The sequence below is a fragment of the Actinia tenebrosa genome, unplaced genomic scaffold (genome assembly GCF_029948245.1).
Source record: "Actinia tenebrosa isolate PJP-AT-01 unplaced genomic scaffold, QUT_ActTen_1.0 PGA_scaffold0__85_contigs__length_37466705, whole genome shotgun sequence".
NCBI lineage: Eukaryota > Metazoa > Cnidaria > Anthozoa > Actiniaria > Actiniidae > Actinia > Actinia tenebrosa.
In genome coordinates, this window is record NW_028292569.1 from 31426347 (window position 1) to 31451139 (window position 24793).

The following is a 24793-nucleotide window of genomic DNA, read 5'->3' on the forward strand; positions in this document are numbered from 1 at the left end:
AATGAAGTCAGCTGGAAAATTAGGTGATCATTATGCAGTATACGAAGAAGTGGATAAAATAGCAGCGCTTGAGGCAGAACTCGAGAAAATCTACAAAGAATTTAGCGAGACCGAACTGACAGTCAATCGTTTTGTAAACAGTCGCTACGTCGCTTCAACTGCCTCAATTGCTCAAGTTAATACACCGCAGAGAAACCAAGCGACTCAGAAAGAGCTGGACCAGAAAATAAAAGAGCAAGAGCAAGAGATAGATCGTTTAACCAAGGAAATTCAGACGACTATGGAGATATTAAAGTCAGAACCCAATAAACCGATAGTTCAGAACGAGGAGTCCACCAAAGTACCGGTGAGTGATCCTAAGAAAATCGAGACTGAATCCCTAGAAAATACGCCACGACCCGTACCAAAGAAAGTTCCGCACCGCAAACCAATGAATTTGGGGGATTACCACCATCGTTTGATCATGTGATATCGTCGACTCTTGCCTATAAGCCACCGTTAGGAGGGTTAGGAGCAACAAATCAAAATATTCCCAACATCGATAAACCTCGCCTTCACACAGAGAGCAAGGTGAAGGATAAGTATAATCCTGATGCAAATTCTCAATTATTCAACGATTCAAGCTTCAATCCTGCAAGACTGTTGACACGTGTTTCAATCCCGAAGTTTTCGGGAAATAAGAGGAACTATGAATCATGGAAAGCTGCATTCACATCATGTGTGGACAATACGACAGCAACACCAGAGTACAAACTACTCCGACTTCACAATTGCCTTGAGGGCGAGGCACTTAGAGTGATTGAGAGCCTTGGACATTCTTCAGCAGCCTATGATGTCGCCAAGGAAAGACTTGAACGAAAGTATGGAGGAAAAAGGAGACAGATAGCACTGCGATTAGAAGATGTAAGCAAGCTCAGACAAGTCCGTGACGGAAACGCTGGAGATCTGGAGTCATTTGCTGAACTGTTGGACATTTTAATCGTCAACTTGAAGGATGCTGGCCAGCAAGCAGAACTTGGCGGTGGATCTCTTTACATTTCACTGCAGCGCAAGCTCAGTGAAACTCTGTTGTCCCGGTATAACAGGTGGATATATGAGAACTTTCTGCCAGAGACTGTTGAGAATTTAAGGATGTTTGTCAACCAAGAATCAGACTTTCTAACAAACGCCACAGAAACTGTGAGAGGCTTAACGAAAGAAGCAGCAAAAAGGGAACAACCCCCAAAAGCATTCGTAGAACAGAAAAACACCCAAAAGAGGAATAACATGTGCCTGTTATGTGGTGAAGAACACGTTCTGTGGACCTGCCAAAAGTTCAAAGCCCTAGATCATGATCAACGCTGGGAAAATGCCAAAAAGCTACGCGTGTGTTTTCGCTGTCTCTCTGGTACGCACCAAGGAAAGGACTGTCCCAGGAGTAAGACATGTGCAATAGATGGTTGCAGCCGTACACACCACAAGCTGTTACACAAGAGCTCTCAACAGACAACAGCCCCATGCCAGCAAGAGAGTCAGGTAATTTTCACTCAACCATCGTTTGAGGTAACTTCCAATAAAGGGGAGGACACCTACACCTCGACTACAACCCACCTTGAGCCTGATCCAGATTACATTGCTCTTCGAACTGTTCCTGTTGTATTAAGGAATGAAGCCAAGACCATTAGGGTCAACGCCCTTTTAAATGACGCTAGCACAAAGTCTTACATAAATAGTGATGTTGCTGCAGAACTAGGTCTTGAAGGTCGCCCGGAAATGCTAACCGTAAATGTATTAAATGAGAACCAACTTTACCTTCTGTCAGCAAGACCCCGGAGAGTTAAACAACCTTGTGCGACGTTTTTGGGAGATGGAAGAACCACAGCCAACTGCACTCGTCAAGCCAGATGAGAAGCAAGCAAACGAGATTGTATCACAGTCACTAACATATAGCAATGGTCGCTACTGTGTAGGAATACCATGGAAGGAAGACAAGTCTACACTACCAAACAATCATGAGATGGCACTGAAGAGACTGCAGAACACTGAAAAACGCTTGTTGAGAGATCGAGACATCGGAAGGTCATATCAGCATGTTATGAACAGCTATCTTGAAAAGGGATATGTTCGTCAAGTAACGCCTTGTGAAGACAAAGTTGATCAAGTATGGTACCTACCACACTTCCCAGTATTAAGACCTGACAAGAGCACCACTAAAACTCACACTGTCTTTGATGCTTCCACCAAACATGAGGATGTTTCCCTCAATGACATCATCCATTAAGGTCCAAAGCTCCAGAACGACCTGTTCGCAGTACTGACACGTTTCCGACGCAACCCTGTTGCAATCATGTGTGACATAGCTGAGATGTATTTACAGATCGACTTAAAGCCAGATGATAAACCTATGCATAGATTCCTGTGGAGGGATCTAGACCAGAGCAAGCCCCCAGACGTCTATGAGTTCAACCGAGTCGTATTTGGTGTAAATTCCTCGCCATTCTTAGCGCAGTTTGTTTCTCAAAGAAACGCGATAGACAATCAATCGCAGTATCCACTTGCTGCTGAAACCATACTCAAAAGCACCTACATGGATGACAGTATGGATTCGGTAAAGGATGTATCAACCGCAATTGAACTGCGTGACCAACTTGTACAGCTATGGGCAGCTGCTGGAATGCATGCCAGAAAGTGGCTGTCTAACCATCCAGACGTACTCCGAGACATCCCATCTGCTGACTGTGCTGCTGCTGTGGACCTAGACAGTGGTCAGTTACCCTCGACCAAGACCTTAGGAGTATCATGGCACCCTGAACCAGACACGTTCAGCTTCTCCTTCAAGCCAGTGGGAACAGATAACATCACAAAAAGGAGCTTCCTGAGCAGTACCGCTTCGCTGTTCGACCCTCTCGGTCTACTAATGCCCTACACCATTCGAGCTAAAATCTTACTCCAGAAGTTATGGACAGCAGGTCTGGGATCAACCACTCGACCATCAGTTAAAGACTGAAGCGACAGTGTGGTTTGAAGAACTGCCCAACCTGATTGATGTTGGTGTTCCACGCTGCCTCCGGATAGACAACGGTATGGACAGTCATCTAAGTTTACACACATTCACAGATGCATCATCGAATGCATACGGTGCCGCTGTATATGCTGTACACGAATACAGAGATGGTACTCTTACCAGCCGCCTTGTCGCTGCAAAGGCCGGAGTAGCACCCCTTCAAGCCATCAGTGTCCCTAGACTTGAACTCATGGCAGCTGGTCACGGGCTGAAACTGACGCAGATGGTAGGACAGACACTTGAAGTCGACAAGAGTGATTGGCAATTCTGGTCAGACAGCATGGATGTGCTCCACTGGATTAGAGGACACAGTCGCCACTTCAAACCGTTTGTGGCCAATCGGGTTGGAGAGATTCAAGCAGCCACAGAACCAGAACAGTGGAGATTTGTCCCTACCCATTTGAACCCTGCTGACTTGCTAACTCGGGGACAGACTGTGTCTGAGCTTGCCAAGCAAGACAAATGGTGGAAAGGCCCAGAGTTTCTACTCCTACCCGCTTCAGAATGGCCTGTAAACAAGCTAGACATCCCTAAAGAGCCTGATATTGAGACAAAGAAACAGTATCAAGCGGTGTGTAACTTTCAGACTAAATCAAAGAAAAGATCAGCACCAACATCAGAGTCGAAGGTGATGCTTCAGATAGAGAATCGTCTTGACCCAAGCCGTCATTCAAGTTGGCCCAGAATGGTACGTGTAACAGCCCAAGTATTACGTTTTGCAAACAACTGCCGTTCTAAGCCTCAGCTGCGAACAACAGGACCTCTTCGCCCAGAGGAGATAAGAGAGGCTGAAGCTCACTTCATCAAGCTAGCTCAACTGGAAAGCTTTTGTGATGAGATTGCAGCCTTAAGAGCAAAAGGGACATTGCCCTGTAGCTCTAAGCTACTTCCTCTGAATCCTTTCTTTGATGAAGATGGTGTGGTTCGGTGTAACAGTCGTTTGCAGTTTGCTGAGTGCTTATTATGGGCAATTAAATTTCCAATCATTCTACCTCGGAAGCACGTTGTCACCTCATTGATTGTTCGAAAATCCCACAATCAGTGCCAACATGGCGGTACCAATCAAGTGCTCGCTAACCTTTCCAGTAAGTACTGGGTCATTTCAGCTAGGGAGGCCATTAGGGAGTGGGAAAGAGAATGCGCCATGTGCCAACGTAGAAAAGCCAATCCCATCAATCAAGTTATGGCTCCACTGTCAGAGTTACGAACCAATCAGTCCCTAAGAGCGTTCAACCAAGCCTCAGTTGACTTTGCGGGACCCTTTCTAACCAAGCAAGGGCGAGGAAAGACACGCCAGAAGAAGTATCTTTCCTTATTCGCGTGCCTGTCCACTAGAGCGGTGCATCTAGAAATGGCTTATGCCTTGGACACTGACTCCTTTTTAAACGCCTTTTACCGTATGGTTTCACGACGTGGACTTCCAGAAGTCATGGTATCAGACAACGGAACCAACTTTGTTAGTGGCGACAGAGAACTGAAAGAACTCGTAGCAGCACTCGACAAAGACAAGATACAAGACTCGACTGCCAACAGAGGTGTAAAGTGGCACTTTAATCCTCCGGGAGCACCGCATTTCAATGGAGTCCATGAGATCATGATCAAAGCAGCAAAGAAAGCGATCAAAGCAATCTTAGGAAATGCAGATGTTTCTGAGGAAGAACTCATGAGTGCAATCGCAGGCGCAGAAGGCTTGATCAACTCTCGACCCCTTACTTACCAATCAGCTAATGCATCTGATGAAGTTCCATTAACCCCAAACCATTTCTTGCATGGACAAATGGGTGGCCAGTTCGCACCTGAGACAGTCGACAGCACGAGTTTTAACCCAAGGAAGAGGTGGCGTCGGGTGCAAGAGCTTGTTCGCCATTTTTGGCAGAGGTGGCTACGAGAGTGGTCGCCAGGACTGAGTCCACGCCAGAAATGGTCAAAGACACAAAGAGACTTGAAGACTGGAGATCTAGTACTTGTAGTCTCACCAGACACCCCACGTGGCAAGTAGCCATTAGGCAGGATTGTTCAGACTTACCCTGGAGCGGATGGGCATGTACGCACAGTCGACGTTCAGCTTAAGGACACTGTGCTGAGGAGGCCGGTCATGAAACTGTGCCCCATCGAGCAAAAAAGAAGACAATTGAAAAGACCATGGATTATCGCTGCTGTACTTAACTCAATTAAGAAAAAACAAAAGCTCTTTAAAACACACTTCTTAAGTAATGACCCGGAATAAATTAAGTATTATAAAACGTATAACAATAGATTAAATAAAATCAAAGAAGCTGCTAAAACAAATTACTTTAGAGCACAGTTTGATTTAAACAAAGAAAACTTAAAAACTACATGGAAGCTCATTGGTATGATTATCGAAAGGAAAAAAGCATCGTCAGTAACAAGTATCGAAAAGATCATTCATAACAATAAATGTCATACTGATAAAGCTAGCATTTGTCATCAGTTAAATTCATATTTTATAAATGTTGGCCAAGATCTTGCTGGGAAAATACCGGAGGTTGATGTCAATCCAAGCCAATACATAAAAACATCGAATCCAAGTAGCTTCATGTTTCGTGTGATACTTTCAAATGAGGTACACGATGAAATTCTAAACCTGAAATTGAACAAATCATGCATTGGTGTTCCGCAAAAGTGCATAAGAATATCGAGCAACCACCTTAGTGAAGCATTAACAATAATATTTAATCAATCCCTGCTTCAAGGTATTGTTTCCGATGTTCTTAAAATTTCTAAGGTAACACCTGTCGCCAAAGGAGGAGATGCCATGGATCCAGCTAATTATCGCCCAATTTCAACTTTATCAGCTTTTACTCAAATTTTCGAAAAGCTCGTCTACAAACAGTTGATCAATTACATTGAAAAACACAATTTTTTATTCGAGTTTCAGTTTGGATTTCGAAAAGGCCACTCAACTTCTAGCCATTACTGAAATAGCGGACAACCTAAGGAAAGCAATAGACAATAAAATGTATACTTGTGGTGCATTTTTAGATTTTTCAAAGGCCTTTGATACTGTTAATCACAAAATTCTAGTAGAAAAGTTAGAACTATATGGAGTCAGAGGTATTGCGCTAAATTGGTTTACCAGTTATTTAACAAATAGGCAACAATATGTTGCTTTTGGTAACAACGTATCCTCAAAACAAACGATGAATTGTGGAATTCCTCAGGGTAGCTCTCTTGGACCTCTCTTGTTTTTATTATATATTAATGATTTGCCAAACTGCTCTGATACTCTGAAATTTAGAATATTTGCGGATGACACGAATGTCTTTGCCTCGTACTATGACTTAAGGGAACTTGAAAAACTAATGAACTCTGAGCTCCAAAAAGTTAAGACATGGTGTGACGCAAATAAACTATCAATTAATTATACAAAAACAAATTTCATGATCGTGAAATCAAGTAAAAAGAAAGACGCGGTAATTGATCTGAAATTTCAAAACAGAGATGGTTCAAGCAATTCTTTACAAAGAAAAGACCACATAAAATATTTAGGAGTCATAATTGATGACTGCATATCATGGAGATACCATATTTCTTATGTCTGCTCAAAAATTTCACGAAATATTGGAGTGATATCAAAATTACGGCATTATCTCTCCATTCATCAACTGAAACAAATTTATTACAACCTTGTTTATCCCTACATATCATATGCAATATTGGCCTGGGGAAGCGCTTATAAAACGCACATTAAGAAAGTGCAAGTCAAACAGAATATAGTAGTAAGAATAATGTTCGTTGCTGTATCTTTTGGCGAAAACACCGAAAGCGCTCTTCCCTTGCTAAATCTCTTGGAGCTTCTCACAGTAAATAATATTTATCGTCTTCATGCTTTAAAATTTACTCATTTATGGCACAAAGGTAAGCTCCCAGAGACACTTTCCTCTTTTTTCAAATATGCAAAAGATATCCATCCTTACAATACCAGGTACGCAGCAAAGCAAAACTTGCATAAATCACAAGTGCGTACCAATATAGGCAAGCAAATGACGGCTAATATGGCGATTGAACTCTGGGAACAAATTCCTAGCCACTTAAAAAATGTTAATGTATTTTCGTTTGCGAAAAAATTAAAAAGTTATTTACTTGCCGACCAATTACAGATAAAAATTTAGTTCTTCCTTAGATTTTCCTTTTTTCTAAATATTCTATTTCTTTCTTCATATATGTTAATATATACCATACATGTCATTACTCTAATTGTGGATTAACAGTTTTATTGTTCAGTTAAATTGTAATTATTTTTTATGTACTTGGTTCTTCTTCAGTTTACTCCAATGTTAAATTTTAAATTGCTGGGGTCTAACTCGAAAACCTTATGGTTAATTTAGACCCCAGGCTCTGAATTATGTTCTTTTGACAATTATCTATTCTTTATTTTCTTAGTTGTTTTCTATAGTTGTTTTTCACATTTCATGTAAATTTTCTTGTATGAGCAAATAAAATTGTATTGTATTGTATTGAGCGAGAACACTGATTATCTTAGTTGCTCAGAGACAGCTAGAGACATTTGCTGGACATTGTTTTCACATCGTTTGTTGCTTTTTTTTTTTTTTTTTTTTTTTTTTTTTTTGTATTAAGATTGAGCACTATGGGTATTTCACTATTAGTTTGAACCTTGATGTTTGTAACATCAAAGAAGGGGAGGATGTTCCGGAGAAATGGGTTCCCTGTGTTTAGCCCCAGAGGGCTTAGTGGGGAAGGAAAAAAACGTGGTTTTTTGGGAACGTTTTGTTGTTCGTAGAAAAACAATACTGAAGAGAAATAAAGAGTCTTTTATCACCAAAACAGATGTTCTTTCTTTCTTGTACCTATTTAAGATTGCTGATTTCGCCAATATACTTGATGTCACATTCCCCACAGGGAATAGAGTATACAACTCCAACATGTTTATCCAATGATACCTGATCTTTCGGGTGTGAGAGGATTTGTTTCAGAGTTACCTCTGGCTTGATGCAACACCTGATGTCATGGCGTGATAATATTCTACATATCCTCTCAGTGGTACCTTTAAGATAGGGGAGAGTTGCGAAACCTTTAGATAGGTTCGTAAAATAAACATTTTTGAGAACATAAGCACCTCAACTCTTTTTTACTGTAATTGTATATGTCTTATTTTATCTTGATTTTGTAAAGCGCCTAGAACAGTTGCTGTAAATGCTATATAAATTTAACTTATTATCATGTTTCTTATGTGAATACAGATGTTCATGACCTTGGAACACTTGATAGAAATAAACGCAGTGATGCAGACATTAAAGAGATTTTGATGCCGGTGGACTCCCTGCATGGACACAACTTTGGCTCATCACAGATTATCATAGTAATGGATCCCTATACGACTACTACCTACAAGGTGCAACGTTAGATGTACAAAGTATGCTGACCCTGGCCCTGTCAACAGCATGTGGCCTGGCTCATCTACACATGGAAATCACTGGCATTTTGGGAAAGCCCGCCATTGCACACAGAGATCTTAAAAGTAGGAACATCCTGGTCAAGAAGAATGGTATGTAGTCAGTGGTAGAAAATTTTCATCAGAATTATGATGCGAAGTCTCCTACTTCCTAACAGCTATAGAGTCCTTCACCATATTCCTATTCTTCTTGCAGGATCATGCTGCATAGCCGATCGTAGACATTCCTAATGGAAGTCATGTTGACCCTGTGAATCCCCAAAAGAGGAAGTATAATCCTGAATGGGAGGTCAAATTTCCTTGGTTGCGTTATTCCAAATCAGAAGATGGAGCATACTGTTCATGCTGTTTTTCCTTTGCAAAATCTTCTACTTCAAGTAACCATGCAGCTTATTTCTGCTCCTTTTAAGGTCCGGAAAAATGCGATAGGTGCAAAAGAGGTATTCTTGACAAACCATGAGCTGACTAAGTGTCACAGGAATTCAATGGTGGCCGCTGAAAACTTTATCCTAGTTGTCACTAGAAGAGAAAAGGATTCCATTAAAGAATTCCTAAATGGTAGTTATTCAGAAAACCTTCAGAAAAACAGGGATGCCCTCTGTTCTATTCTTGACTTGGTGATTCTTCTAGCCAAAAGAGGTATTGCATTTAGAGGAAGGTGGGACAAATCAGTTAAAAAAGATATTGGTAATTTTGAATATTTCATACATTGGCTGGCGAAATACGATAACAATCTGTCTGTTCACTTATCCTCTGCTGCGAAAAACATGCGCTATTTATTACCACAAGTGCAAAATGAAATGATAGATTGTCTTGGTAAGGTCATTCGCAGTACCCTTGTTTCAAAAATCAACAAGAGTAAGTTCCTGCAGCATCATCAGGCGGATGAAACAACTGACGTCTTGACAATTAAGAGCAACTATCTGTCTGTGTACGATACCTCGACATGTCATCTGCAATCAACAAGGTTGAAGTCCATGAAGTCTTCCTTGGGTTTGTACCTCTACCCAGAACTGATGATATCTGATCTCCTGCTTGATGGGGCATGGAATATGAGTGGGGTTAATTCAGGACTCTGACTTCCAGGCAAGGATTAATATTACTGCCCGATTTCCAAAAGCAAGGTACTTCGTTTACCCATTGCTCAAGCCACTGCCTAAACCTAGTCATTGTTGCAAGCTGCAATAATGTGCGTGAAATCAGCAACTTTATGACAACATCTCAACAACTAACACTGTTTTTTCTTACTCTGCCAAGAGAAAGGATATGCTTAAGGAGAAAATGGCTGCTCCTTCCGATACTGAGGATCTCCTGGCTGACTGTCCGACAGAAGAGCGTGAAGAAGAAATGCTTATGAATGCAATTATACTGCAAATGCTTACCAACTTTGAGCGACACACGCTGGCTATCACGGTTTGATTCCATCAGTACGCTTCTGGTGAATTACTCCAGGATATATGATACCGTATCTGAAGCCATGATGCACAGTCAACAGGGAAGGCATCCCTGATGACGCGTCCAGTTATTTACATGCCATGAAATAGTTCCACTTTATCGTTTCAGCTGTTCTTACCCAATATATCCTAGGATATACAGGAACTCTTTCAGTTCTACTCCAGTCAAAACCGTGCGACTTGATTAAAGCCCACCGGGAAGCAAGAAGCCTTGTGTCTATTATTCTAAACGGTTTAAGGCAGAGTGAGGAAAAGTTCAAGGTACTGTTCGAAAGTGCCACCACAGTAGCTCAAACAATCGATGTGTTGCCTTCAAAACCGAGAACCACCGGCAGACAGGTCCATCAAGCCAATGCATGTGCCGAATAAATTGACAAATTTTCCAGGTAATGATTACCTTTTTGTTGTTACGATTACAGTATTCGCTTAAACTTATCTTAAAATATCTTTTATTTGTTCTCATTTATTTGCTTGTTATTTCCAATTTCAAGGCTGAATTACTACTACCCTTTTCTGGACCATGTTATCAGGCTCATGGAAGAGCGATTTCCAAAAGATCTCCAGGGTGCTTTACTGGGTGCTCTCCTAATACCTGCCAATCTAGGCCAACTGACTCGGTCAAAAGAGGGTAAAATTAAATCTGCGTTCACTTAAAGACCTCCCCCTTTCGCAGTCATTTGAGCAGGAGGTAATACCTGTATCACGTAATATTAACTCAATTTGCCGTTAATTGTAGCAGTTTTATAGTTTTCATTTAACAATTTATGTTTGCTTTTGAATCTTTTTAGGTACTTGGATGGAAAGAAACTAAAAAGAACAATTACAATTGCATCACCTCACTTACAGAGTATTTCACATTTTCCGACAGCATTCTTATCCAAACATCTCTACTGTTCTCCAAGTTGTGCTCACTCTAGCTACCTGTCGGAAGCTGCTCGTGTGAACATAGTTTTAGCTCTTTACGTCGGTTGAAGACATGGTGCCGGTCCTCTATGGGCTTTAATCGGCTGAATGGCCTTTCATTAGCCTATGTACATGATTACATTCTCGTATAGCCACTTAAGATTTTACAGCGCCGGGATGCCAGTGGACACAGAAAAATTGCCATTGCATTCAAAAATACATAATAATATAATAATATTTTATTGGTCAGAAATTTTGCTAACTTCAGCTTTTAAAAAAGCTAAAGTTAGCAAAATTTCTGACCAATGACAATTCTGAGAGAGCTAGTTTGTTTCATTTATTTCCGTTAGGTTTCCTTGTTTTCCATATCATATTACAACGAATTCATCAAAACATCAAAGGTTTGAAAATTATCAAAAAGTCATTTTTGAATTTCTAAGGGCTTCCGATTTTTCCCAGAATGTCGTTCTACCTTGATATTCAACATTTTTAGGAACGAATGATCATCATCCAAGGTTGACAATCACAGTGTTTCAGAATAAAAGATTGCATATACTAAGTTCCGCTTAAAACTGCTTATGTAAGGTTACCAAAAGGCCCTCAAAAGGCTGTAAATCACATTTCCGAGAGTCTGAATTTCAAAATTTCTCGGGGGGGGGGGGGGGCCATGCCAACTCAACTCACTGATATAAAAGAAATTGTCATTCACTTTCTCTAACCAGCATATAGTTTTTGAGAGTATATCTTTTGAGAAAATGTTATTGATATTTTTGTAGTGAAAAATTTCTATAATCGTAGTCAATAATAATTGTAATCAATTAACTATTTGGACTACAAGATTTATCAGATAGCATGTAACTCTCGGTATCAAGATAAGCATCTGTCCACAGATATCTTAGTCTAAACGCTCTAACGCCTCGGTTACCACAAAAATTTTAAGCACACTGAAAACATTTCCTGCATTGACAAATTGGTCAGGGCTCTCCAGCTCATTATGGTTCAATCCCTCTGTGCATCTACAAGGCACAGGTTACTTGATCGATGACGTCATCATTGTTGACCACTTGAGTGTGTTGGGTTAGGCTAGTGTAGTATATATAGGTATCCAGGTTTGGTTGACATCGGCTCAATCCCTCATTGCATCTACCACGCATTTTCCCATGGGCCACTTGATTGATGACATCTGATTATTGTTGACCACTTGAGGGTGTTTGGTTAGGCTTTAAGTATATAATATTTATGTCCAAGTTTGGTTGACATTGCTTCAATTCCCATGAATCTACAAGGCATACCCACGGGTCACTTGATTTGTGACATCATTGTTGACCACTTAAGAGTGTTATTTGGTTAGAGGCGAATGTACTATTAATGCGTCCAGTTTTGATTGACTTCAGTTCAATCCCTGTACATCTTCAATGTATTTTACCATGGGTCATGTGCATGATGTCATAATTTTTGACCACTTGAGGGTGTTTGGTTTACCCAGTGTAGCATGTCTATATATATATTTTTTCAATAAGTACCCAGGCTAATGATAAAGTACCCAGAATAACGATAAGTTACCCAGGTTAATGATAAAGTTAGACCTGCGGTACCCAGGTTCATGCTATGGTACATGATGGTTCACCCTAGGGTTCATGCAATGTGACAAAATAATTCAGGTGGTCTGTGAAAACATAAAATTGCTGGTATTTATTGGATTATGGGAAGTGGTTAGAAGCATCAGGAGAGACGTACCTCAACAGCATGATAGGCAGGATCAATTTTGCATTCCCTTCGAATTCCTACCTCTTGCTAATTTATGTTTTCTTTCCCATGCAGTTTCTTGTCCATTATTTCACAGTGCTGTTATCTTTGCAATTTGTTCTTTATCATTTCAGCACTTTAAATTACCCTTTGCATAGCATTTATTGCATACTTTTACTTGCCTAACATTTTTTGTCATCTTTATATGTCTACCCCAAAAACCAAAGAAAGCTTTGAAAAAGAAAAACTTGAACAGTCGTAGAATTGTTCGTTTTAGATAAACTTGAGGTAAAAATTCTGACAAGTCAATATTTCTTAACACAACAATTTCATTTTCTGTAATGTCAGTTATTTTGTAGTTGTATATACTACAGAATTAAACAAACATATGTCAATAACAGAAAAATGTATGACAACAAAACCTTTGAAAAGTGTTTGTATGGCTTTGTCTGTGAAAAATTCAGGTAGTTGTTAAATTGAATACTTGAAAATGTTAATGATTGTCTCATATTCAAATCTTTTTTCATCTAAAGAAGGAAAAAAATCTGATTATAAGCTATTAATGTCATTTTCTCCCCTTTTTTTTTTTTTTTTTTTTTTTTTTTCTTTTTTGTTGTTGTTGATGAGAAAATGAACTGAAGAAAAAATAATTAGCAATCTGTAATGTAAATATATTTTTTGAATTTGCTGCCATTTTGGTTACTAAGCCTAGGAAAATAAAATCAACATAGCAACGCCATATTAATTTCAAATTAAAAATAATTACTTAAACAGACAAAATCCTCCAATGAATAAATAGAGGAGATACGAAATTTATCTTCAAGTGTTGAAAAGATCTCTCACAAGTGAGCACAGCGAAGATAAATTTTGTATCTTCAAGTGCCCAGATAATATTCTGTTTATTATATAATTATCCATGAAATCAATTTTATAAGATTTTTATTATTATAAAAAGTTTTATGTTATTTTCACATGTGAAAAACATGAAATTATCAGTTTTTCGAAAAGGAGAAATATAGGTATTTTATGGATGATTATATGATAAATAGAGGATATTATTACATGGGCACGCTGAGATACAAAATTTATCTTTGAGTGTTGAAAAGACATAAGCTGCGCTCACTCGTGAGAGATTTTCAACACGAGAAGACAAAATGATCTTCAATGGCTTACAATGAGCTAGGAAGAGAGTTAAAGAGTGAAAACGAGCTACTATAAACTAGTTTGAAACTACATAAACTTAAAACTATTGATAATTAATCAAAATAAAGTTACCTTTCACTTAAATTGTGTACTTGCTGCATCTAAATTGCGTACTTTCTGTCATTTAACAGTCCTTTAATATTTTGAACTTGAAAACTGCAAATATTGCTACCATTTTCGTTTAACCATTCACCGCTGCCAAAATTTTGCGTTTGTTTACGTTTGAAACGCGACACTTTGTCTGTGAAACGTTTAGTTTTGCCAATGAAATCAACACGCTAGGGCAGTTAACCAATCAGGTTTTGCTATCGTTGAAGGGACGTTTCGTTCACACGATCGGCATGTTTTTACTCGTTTAGTTCATTTTTACAGTTGTAAAAACTGGAAACTTATGAAATAAATAAATATGGCAGAAGTTACGCTATGGGAAAGCCACTAGGTGACAGTTTAAGGTGTTTAATAATCGACAAAATACTCCTAGCCTTCAACGATAGCAAAACCTGATTGGTTTACTGCCCAAACGTGTGTTTATATTAGCTCGTTTTCGCTCTTTTAGTTCTCTTTCTAGCTCATTACTAACTAATTGTAGGTCGTGGAAGATCCTTTGGTAGCACATTGTAGATCATTGTAGCTCATTGTAGGTCATTGTAGCTCATTGTACATTGCGCCTTTTTAGTAAGTACGTTTTTTGAATGGATAAATAGCCTTGAATGGATAATATTGAATGGTTAAATTTCTAGAATGGATAAAACTTTCGAATGGATAAAAAATTTTGTGAATAAAAATAAATCGTGATTGTGGATGGTTTTAACGAAAACACATTTATGTTTACATTCACCTTGAATATGAAAGGGGGAAAAATTTGATTAACTTAAATTGATAATTGCTTTTTGAATTTTGCACCAAAGCACTACCATCGAAAAAGAAACTGGCCGTCAAAGTTAATCCAAGACGATAAGTTTCAAATACTTCTGTGGTTTTGATTTTGAAAAGCGAAAAGCACTCTTTATAATCTATAGCTTGGAAAGTATAAAAGTCATATATGTATTTAAGTAAATGAAAACAATTTTTCATCTTCACCGAAAGAGGACTTACGATAAGCTTACAGCTGTGAGAGGAAGTGGCCTAAACTCAGAAAAACTGGATTAGAATAGTTCTAGTTCCGTAGGAAACCGTTAATAGAAGGTACAGTCATTGATGTTAACTTACATTTCTTTTAAAAAAAGTCGACTAAAATGCGTTTACACAGCAGTGCGAAAGAAGGTCGTCATTTTTGCTTTGCTTCAAATATTTAAGATGAGTGGAGAGAAGAACTAGGGCTGTGCAGTTTACATTTTGACAACAGAAAAGTGAAATTGGACGCTTCTCGATTTTTGATCACACTTCAAAAAAAGAACTAAAATTGCATAGCTTTACAAGACAATTTGACGGCAAGAGAACTGCCGCGTGCAAGAATGTGACATCAAAGAAAGATTCATGAAGTGAAATTGATATTTACGTAGTGCTTCTACGTACCTCAAACGTTGTTCATTACAGACTGAAAAGTCATCAGGAGATCTAGGCCATCGTTTCTTGAGAATTATCGACAAACGTCAATGACAACTGAAGCCGCCTGGTTCAGAAGATAAATCACAACTAAAACCCATACAGAAACCACATGCAAGAATACTTGTTATAACTTTACCACGCATTGCATTGTGGGTGCTCATTATTGTGCAAATTAGTCGTCAAATTTTTGGGGGGTTTCGGTAGAGGCGTCGGTACAGGCTATTTCGACACTGAAGAAAAACGCACTGCGCATGCGTTGGGAGAAAAAACAAAATGGCGGACAATAACAATTGATCACATCTACAGGGCTATTTTTTAAATATTCGTTTTGGAATTTTACAGATATTTTTGAATTTCTTTACATAGAATCCGACTATGTGATTATCTGCAAATTAGCCATGCTGGATGTCGACGTCGGGCCGCGAGTGGCGGCATTTTCGAAGATTATTTTTGCTTTGTATAAACAAAAGTTTTTTTGTATAAATCAGCAGTGTATCACAATCGAAATTATCTTGCTATTGCGAAAAGGACAACCTTAAGTTTTCAGCATTTTTCTTAAGTTTTGCGATTTTGTAAAACGATCAAAACACCGGCATCAAAAACATAAGTTGCCCCTAGTTACGCTACGCCATCTCCGAGCGTGCGCAGTGCGTTTTTCACCAGTGTCGGCTATTTCGCGAAACTCAAAACGACATCCCGAAAATGACGTCACCTTCGTGTTCCCGATGAATGTCTCGATAGTGGAGCTACCGGTAATCATGCCGTGTTGAAGTCGTGTTATAAAATAATTGGGATACTACGCGCGCTATGATTGGTCGAAAACCATGTTTGATGAGAGTATCAAAACACGCTATCGTCATTTTTAATCTATCGCGCGCGCTCATTGGTCAGTTTGAATAAGACGGCACGTACGGAGAATTTACTTAGACTTTGCTTTTTTTCGATCTTTTCGTGCGTTTGTTATTTTATAAAACAAATCAAAAACAGTTTTCTGTGTTTGATACTCTGATCAAAACACTTGGGATGTTAGGAGAACACTCGAGAAGCTGGAAACCACTCCGCTACGCGTCGTGGTTTCCTACGCTCCTCTCGTGTTCTCCCAACATCCCGCGTGTTTTGATCAGAGTATCAAACACGGAAAACTGTTTTTGATCTGTTAATTGAAGCCGTTTGTTGAGTGTTTGAACATGTAAATCGTGATTTATTTCTAAATAAAAATAAGAATCTCTCAATAATATTGTACCTTATGTCATCAAAATCGTTTTATAGCCATTAATTGAAAGAAGAAACAATGTCAGCCTGATTCACGCGAAGGAACGTTAACAAACTTAAGAACACTATTTTGCGTGAAGTAAATTTACAACCGGAAGTAAATATGATGGATGGCCCTTTTGGCTGGAATTTCAGAAATTTGCCGGGAAATGTGGTAAAAATCTTGATGGAGATGGACTATATTTCGAATCATTTGAATAACTTCACATCTCTGGAGACAAATTTTGGTTATGTTTCGAATATGCTTGAAGCCTTTTAGAGGTGCTTAGACAATTTGAAACTGCTACAACAATAACAAGTCGTTTTGGCATTGGCTATTGGCTATAAAAAGATCAAATTGAAGAACAGCGAGAGACAGGAATGAATTGGAGAAGTATCGCAATTCTTTCGTTAGTCCCAAGACTTTTTACGCTTAAAATGTGTGAAATACGGTTAAACAAGACAGCTAAACAATCAGTCAATGTCTCCAGTAAACCTTTCAAAGAAGAATCAAATTCACTATCCTGGGAATTACATATTGGCAAGAGAATATGAAGTAAGAGAGCATATCCCTGTGACCCATGAAAGTTTCTTGAAAATCTATTTTTAGCTCCGCGCGCTAGTCTGAGCTATTTTAGCATGCGAATCTTGATTGGTCAGATTGTAGTGATGTCATGGGTACACAAGAGATCGGCAGTGACAAAGCAAGCTTCACGCAGTTGTCAAACCAAACTTTATTCAATTTGACGAGAAAATGTGTTTAGAGGAATTCCTTGAGAAATTCTGAAAGGTATATGAAGGAATCCATTATAACAGCATATGTAAAAAATACTCAGCTGAGACAATATCATTCAAGCTTGTTTTAAAATCAAAACGATGGTCGCTCGATTGAGACTCATTCATTTTGGAGTTGATTGCAGTTATAGATGAGACTGTAAGTTATAGTTCCACATTCTCCACCTAGACTGAAATACAGTTAATATTGCTGCATCCCAGGAACACGTGCTTCTGACCTGAACTTCAGTGTTTTCAAAATGACAAGTTATCTAATGGACATCTAAAATGAAGGTAGATTGGACTCGTTTACGAAAGAGCCGGATTTTCGATGAACAAACTTGTTGAATTCACTGAGTCCAGAGTTTAAAAAACTTTAAACTTGAGAGAAAATTTAGCATTTACTGTTGGAATCAGTTGTTTACCAGTAAAAAGAAGAGGTTTTAAGGTAGCTGAAAACAGTCAAGCTGCTCGGAATAGAAGAATTAAACATAAAGGCACAAATACGCCGAACTGAGAGCATCTGGCAGAAAAAATCGCAAGTAAAATGCCCTTCAATCAGGTAAAAAATAATCTCTTTTTTATTAGTTTGAATCCTCAAATACTAAGTTTGATTCACTTTTTGTACTTCGCCGATATTGTGATTGTATTTCTATTGTCTGTTTGGGACTTTAGAAGTTGAAAAGTTATGAAAAAAATACCTGAACATTGAGGCGGAGCGAAAATTCATGGTGCAAAATTTGAAAGAAAGTTCTAGTTTTATAATAGTCAAACTTTTTCATTAATTCGCCTTTTCTCAATGGGCAATGTCTTTTGCATAAACTGACACACCGTATTTTGGCAAGCTAAACATATTTAATAATTGTGAAAAATCACTCCAGTGCCTCTTGTAGTTTTTTCCTCTGTGAAAACAGAAAATTTTCTTCTGCACATTTCGGTGCTTATAGTACACTCAACAAAATTACTCGAGTCTGATTGGTCGAGAGGAGTACAATTATAGCGTTAATTGTGCTCCGTAGGAGTACCGAATTAAGTCGCTATGGAAACACGGACAAAACTTGGAATATAAAATTATTTTCTATCATTTTGTTCTTAAAAAACATATGAATAAAATTTTAAAACCGTAAGAACTAATCTTTTTTATGCATTTCAGTTGCGCGATGGACTGAACATCGGCCGCCATATAGACAAAGATGAACGGCCTCGCTTCACATTTTTTACTGAAATTTTGTTGAGTGAACTATAAACAAAAAATCGCACGATCTTCTCGTACAATTTGGATTTAATAGACACTCGTAATGTTTTGAAAGTTCTTTAATTGCGCTCGCCTAAAGGCTCGTGCAATTACAAGAACTTTCAAAACATTACTCGTGTCTATTAATTTCCAAATTGTACTCGAGATCGTGCGATTTCCTATACAAATAGTTTTTCTGATTCGTGTGTGAAACAAAATACTGGTCTTGTTCATCGTCTTCTTAATTACTTTAACTTAAACTTTATTAACTATAGAAAACACTACGGTAAATGCTTTTTTAGCTGTATTCACTGTAGGTTTTTCGCTATTTTCATAGTATTTTTTATTGCGGTTTCCTTTCCTATTGCGTCTTCGCTGTTTTTAGCGCTTGTTCGTATGTGACTGAAAACCATCCTGATTTGCTCTTTTTCGATGTTCTTTTACATCAATTGTTAAGTTAATGTTTAATTCGTCCATGAAGAACACATGTTACTTTAATCATTTCAGCTTTTTACTAATTTTGAAGGCATTTTTCTCGTCGGGAACTAAACATTTTTCGCTCGCATGGAAGTCACTACAACTCTGAGCAGCAATAAGGGATCGCATGTTAAAAATAGCTCAGGCTTGCGCGCGCAGCTAAAAATAGATTTTCAAGAAACTTTTTATGGTTACAGACCCATGTATGGGAGATGTGCTCTCTTACTTAATATTCTCTTGCAAGAGATCCAAATGTGAGCAGTGTTTTGGGTGCCAGGACCTGAATTGAAAAAACCTGGCACAATTCCTGACCTTTTTAAAAGACAATTGATTCAAATCATTTGTGTTGTACATGATATTTTATTTTTCTAGTCTTAGCAAGATAAAGGGATTGTTTGTCTTTGGTGATCCTAAAGTTAGTGTTGTAGCATTTGGATCTAATGATTTCAATATCTATGCTCTCGGTACTCAACTCACTGAACGAGGATGGTGCCTAAACTCCCTCCAAAAGCCTGCAGCGTAAGTATTCTGTCTGTTATTATTTACCATTTAATTTTTTCTTTGAGGTTTCAAGTTATCAGTAGCCTATGCATTGCTAAGTTAAATTACTGATTGCAAGTTGCATGAGACATTGCAGCATATAAACTACATTGCAATTTGAAACAATGTTGCAAGACAAGTTGCTTGAATGCGTTTCTTCTTTTAGCAACGATTGCATCTTCGTTGCACCATGAAAACCCTCTTGCAACTTGCTTTGCAATGCTGTTGCCAGACAACTTGCGAAGTTAATATGTCCGTGTATAACTTGTGCCTTTAAATAAAGTCGAGCACGAAGCAAAAAATAATTTGCGGATACAAAAATTTCCGGATACGTGTGGACGGCGCCTAAAACAATAAGGTCAGCCTCATGGGCTATTAACTCGTAAACCATTGTTTATTAGCCATCCTGGGGGTAAGGAAAAAACGGTCAAGTTGGAGAAGAAGTGCATTGCAGGAGTGTTTTAGATGACGTCCATTTTATGCCCTAAACAGCCCCAAAATGCACTGCAATGCTTACTCGACCCAGTTTTCCCCTCGACCCAGGAATGGCTACCTGTTTGTATAATACTTTTTAACATACATGTAGCTGTCGTTTTTCTCATTCCAATTGGTCAACTTCATTCGTTAAGGTGACATTTTTTTAAGTGACTAAGAAAAGGACCTTAAGAATTTTGGAAAATGACAAAACAAGTTTTATCGTAGCCCATCTGCAGAGGAAATTGAGAACCTATTATGAACCGCAATGCTTTGCAGATAAAAGTGTATACGAATATGGTGTGATAAAGTAATTCCGAAGTTTTTACCAAACTGATAAGCATCGTTAGGCATTCCGTGGTACTAATTTGTTCATAGTTTTGATACTAATGATTTCTTCTTCTGCCGTTGCTTCAACTTACGTTTCTTTCATGATTTATAGATTATATTTCATTTGATATAATACCAAGTCATTAATTATATCATCTTGTTTGTGGTGTGATTCAGAGCGATTTCATTTAACCTGGGAAATGCAAGTCGACTGGATGTTAGAGAAAAGAATAAGCCATATGTCTGTTAAATAATACAAAATACTAAGTCGTACAAAATAGCACCAGTGAAAACAAAAGAAATGGATGTGTTTAGTGCTATTTAGTTTAAGTGCTATTTTACAGATATATAGTTTGCACTCTGATATCTTAAGGCTATTAGTCAAATCCAATTTGTGGTCTAATATTAATGCTGCATTCTGATTGGATGAGCTACTACTACGCTATGAGTTATAGCTTACTAGTAGAAGAAGTGCCGACTTTAAAAACACAAACATTAGATTTACTAGAATTTAATACTTGTTTGCATCTATATCTTTGACCGACTAGTTGGATTCGACTATTGTAAAACAATTAGTCCTCTCCCTCTCATGGCCTTTGAGTGAATAGCCCATTTGGCCTCGAAGACTAGTTGCTAAGTACTGTTCAATAAACTCGCAGGAGTGTTTTATCAGGATTTAAAAACACGAAGCTACGCCTGATAAAACATTCCTGCGAGTTTATTAAACAGAATCACTCTGATTTTTGTTAATTTTATGCGCAATTTATATATTAAATGGTGGTGGGTTATTTGATCAAATTCAAACAAAATTCTGAAATTTCAAATATACTATAATTTTTTCAATTATTTATATTTTTGAAAATGTCTTAATCCATGCTATTGCGAACATATTGAAAGACTGAATTTCAAGACGGAGAATTTCCTGCAGAATAAAAAGAAAATACTTTCTCTTACATGTTTGTTGTATCTTGAAGTTTAGAAAATCGCAGCAAAAATCGCCAGTGTAAACGGTGCTTGTTTTTGTTTTATCAATCATTCGACTGTGTGAGTAGACTAACGAATCTACGATTAGCCTGAATGAAATCATGTCATAGCAGAAAATTCTAATCAATAGTCGGATTTTGCATATTTTGTTACCGATTAGAAAGCGTACAATTCCTTCACACATTTACATCTCCTAACGGTTAGGGATTTCAAGTAACGATCTCCTAACGGTTAGGTATTTCAAGTAACGATCTCCTAACGGTTAGGTATTTCAAATAACGATCTCCTAACGATTAGGTATTTCAAGTAACAATCTCCTAACGGTTAGGTATTTCAAGTAACGATCTCCTAACGATTAGGTATTTCAAGTAACGATCTCCTAACGGTTAGGTATTTCAAATAACGATCTCCTAACGGTTAGGTATTTCAAATAACGATCTCCTAACGATTAGGTATTTCAAATAACGATCTCCTAACGGTTAGGTATTTCAAGTAACGATCTCCTAACGATTAGGTATTTCAAGTAACGATCTCCTAACGGTTAGGTAATTCAAGTAACGATCTCCTAACGGTTTTCTTAAAAAAGCCAGTTATGGGCCTCCTGTGGTCATTATCTTAAAAATGTGGTTTTTGGCCGATATTCTTTTTAAAATTCATATTTTTGATTCCAAATAGCTAGTACTGTTTGCTATTATGATGTCCATTAATAAATGTATTTCAAACATCGAAATAATGGTGAGTGACAAAAAAGAAAAAATTCTGTAAGAGGGAATTCGTAAAAATCACTGTCATGTTGTCATATAAGTTAATACCATGTAGCTATAGACTTTTGCAAACTGTACCACTTAGAAGGGCAAGCCAACAAATTTGTTGTAAATCGTTATTTATATTTGATAAGCGCAAGCATTAAATTAAGTCTCGATAATCTGAAATCTGAAATGTACCTTCGTGCCTCTAGACGGTACTATTTTACAGATTGTCCCGCTTTGAAGAACAAACCAACAAATCGATCATTGTAATAAAGGATTTCGTTGTTTATGAAGAAAATGTAAAGAGGTCATTCCAAAGAAACTAGGCGTTAAGTCACAGTCGGGTTTCTAAGGTGACTAGGAACAAGTGCAGTAAAGGGGTTGGGCTCCCTGTTGTTTCTTCAGCCTTTGCCAAACCACAGTTATTCCAATCTTTTGAATAGTCAATAATAAAAAAATACATACTCATATAATTTTGAACACAAATAAATATCACGACTCACCTTTTCTGTTTTCACTTGAATAGTATTGATACAGGGATATTGTACAGAATATCTATCCCTTTGGAATAACAACTTTCTTTTTACCCTTTGCGGTATGATGGTAACTGTACGCCGCTCTATTTTCTGTTCTTAACTTGTTATCTGCCATAAACACAAGTAAGGCATCTTCGAACGTCTTTATTCATTCCCTGTTGGATAGAAATGAAAGGAGATGGTTAAATAACTGTAACAAAAATACAGATTGTCACAGAATAGCCTCTGGAATAGCCTTAACCGTTTCCTTCATATAAAAGCCATAATTTTTTAGTAATTTCTAATACCTACTGCATCAAATCAATTGTTTAGGGTACGTTAGACATTCTACATTGAATTTAACTTGAAATACCAAAGAAAAAAAATTCTCGATTCCGACGCTCCACCTAAGAAAAGTCCGATCCAAGGGGTTAATCCAGGTTGGGATTTTCCACAATTTTGGATTTTGAGGCAAAAAGTACCATATTCTTATAGAGCAAGTGAAATAGGTTTCGCTGGTGTAATTTGTTTTGCTTTTGTCGTAAAAATCAAATGTTTTTATGAGCATCAAATGTATGAACCCTCAAGCCAAGTGTACGCCTTTACAACACACCTTCCCCTCCCCCAATGAAGTAGGTGTTACATTAGAAATGCTTTGCAGCCAAAACCGGACACTAATTATAGCAGAATATAAGATTGTCCTCCCTCCACAAAATCACACCTAGCATTTTAAAACCTAATGCGATCTCTCTCAACTGCCCTGTGACATTGATCTGTATGGTATCAATGAAATTCTAAGGACTATCAAATACCGTCATTTGATAAAAGGATACTCTTAAATACGGTCATTTGAATAAAAGGATACTCTTAAATACCGTCATTTGAATGCTTAAATACGGTCATATTATATATTCTCTTGATAAGGTCATTTGAATGAAAAAATACACTTAAATACGGTCTCACAACCGAGTCTTTTATTCTTTATCCTTCCAGCTGGTTTTATTATGAAGCAATCGTACGTGAATATGGATTTCTAACCGCTAAACCCTTTAACAAAAAACCGGCAGTAACTCTTAGCCGGACGCTAAAATATTCTGTGTAAAGGCCGGTTTAGACGGTACGATTTTCGCCTACAACTCAGTATCGTATACAACAAGCTCGCGTCTGTCGTAGGCGAGTTGTAGGCTTGATTTACACGCTACGACTCGAGTTGTAGGATGGCGCGAGCGTGTTGTATACGATAGTTTAGTTGTAGGCGAAAATCGTACCGTCTAAACCGGCTTTAACAAAATCGAGGCCGGGTGTACTATGCCTAGGTTTAAATACGGGACAAAATATCGAAAAATAAAATGTCCTTTGGAATTGTTTGGTACTTCATAATCATGATAGCCTGAATAGTTTGCCGGTCATTTAGCGTTTATATACAGTCAATTCAAAAAACGTTGTCGTTGACCGACTCAAGCCTACGCGACTGGACCGAAAGGAATGTGGGTAAAAAATACTGAAGCGGTTAAATATTCGTTCTGAATTAATTGTCCCGTAAAGATAATAATGACGAGAAACAATCCATTAAATGCATGTCTTTGGGTTTAGGGAAAGAAAAACAAAGTAGTTATGATTCAGTTCACGATTTCGAAAATATGAAGGCATTAAGAGTGGCTATTCGTACGTCACCCGTACGGCGACGTATATGCTATTCGTACGGGAGACAAAAGAATAACAATCGCAAATAATTCTACGGGAGTAAAAAAATTTGGTAAATATTCGCTGAAGCGACTTCCGTACGAATAACAATCGCGAAATTCTATTGTGTGACATTTCCTGCAAAAAAATGACGACTCCCGTACGAATAACATTCGCGAATAATTCGTACGGGAGTACGGGAGTAAGTGTCGCGAAAGTGGGTTGCTCGCTACTGGGTACAGACTCGTCAAATAGGTTTGAATCAAAATAACATCACTGACATGAATCGCCTAACTGGTCTAAACAAAAATATCGTCATTACGTTGGAAAAGAATACAGAGTTCCCGAGAAAATCGACGAAATGTTTGACTCCCATACGAATTCTTGGTTTGCAATCAATCCCAAAAGAGCACAATAACAAAAGGGATGTCCGCCATGCTGGAAGATATAA

The 24793-nt window shown here is 38.0% G+C and overlaps 3 protein-coding genes and 1 long non-coding RNA gene across 5 annotated transcripts; all 4 read left to right on the forward strand.

Moving 5' to 3' along the window:
• The first annotated feature begins 1 nt into the window (after position 1).
• On the forward strand, positions 2 to 2260 carry LOC148914082 (uncharacterized). The gene is made up of 3 exons (XM_089026206.1): positions 2 to 346; positions 493 to 1761; positions 1802 to 2260. The coding sequence occupies exons 1-3, from the start codon at positions 2 to 4 to the stop codon at positions 2258 to 2260; spliced, it is 2073 nt and encodes a 690-aa protein (XP_088882332.1).
• Positions 2261 to 2326: 66 nt separating this feature from the next.
• LOC148914083 (uncharacterized) lies at positions 2327 to 2986 on the forward strand. Its single transcript, XM_089026212.1, has one exon. The coding sequence runs from the start codon at positions 2327 to 2329 to the stop codon at positions 2984 to 2986; it is 660 nt and encodes a 219-aa protein (XP_088882338.1).
• A 76-nt stretch (positions 2987 to 3062) lies between these two features.
• Positions 3063 to 5042, forward strand: LOC116308841 (uncharacterized). The gene has a single exon (XM_031719345.2). The coding sequence runs from the start codon at positions 3063 to 3065 to the stop codon at positions 5040 to 5042; it is 1980 nt and encodes a 659-aa protein (XP_031575205.2).
• A 3933-nt stretch (positions 5043 to 8975) lies between these two features.
• LOC116308837 (uncharacterized) lies at positions 8976 to 11175 on the forward strand. 2 transcript variants are annotated; one of them, XR_004198546.2, is made up of 4 exons: positions 8976 to 9601; positions 9735 to 10317; positions 10423 to 10619; positions 10720 to 11175. It is a non-coding gene; the product is annotated as an uncharacterized LOC116308837 (long non-coding RNA). The 2 variants fall into 2 exon arrangements; XR_004198545.2 differs by having other exon boundaries at positions 8976 to 10317.
• Positions 11176 to 24793: the final 13618 nt, after the last annotated feature.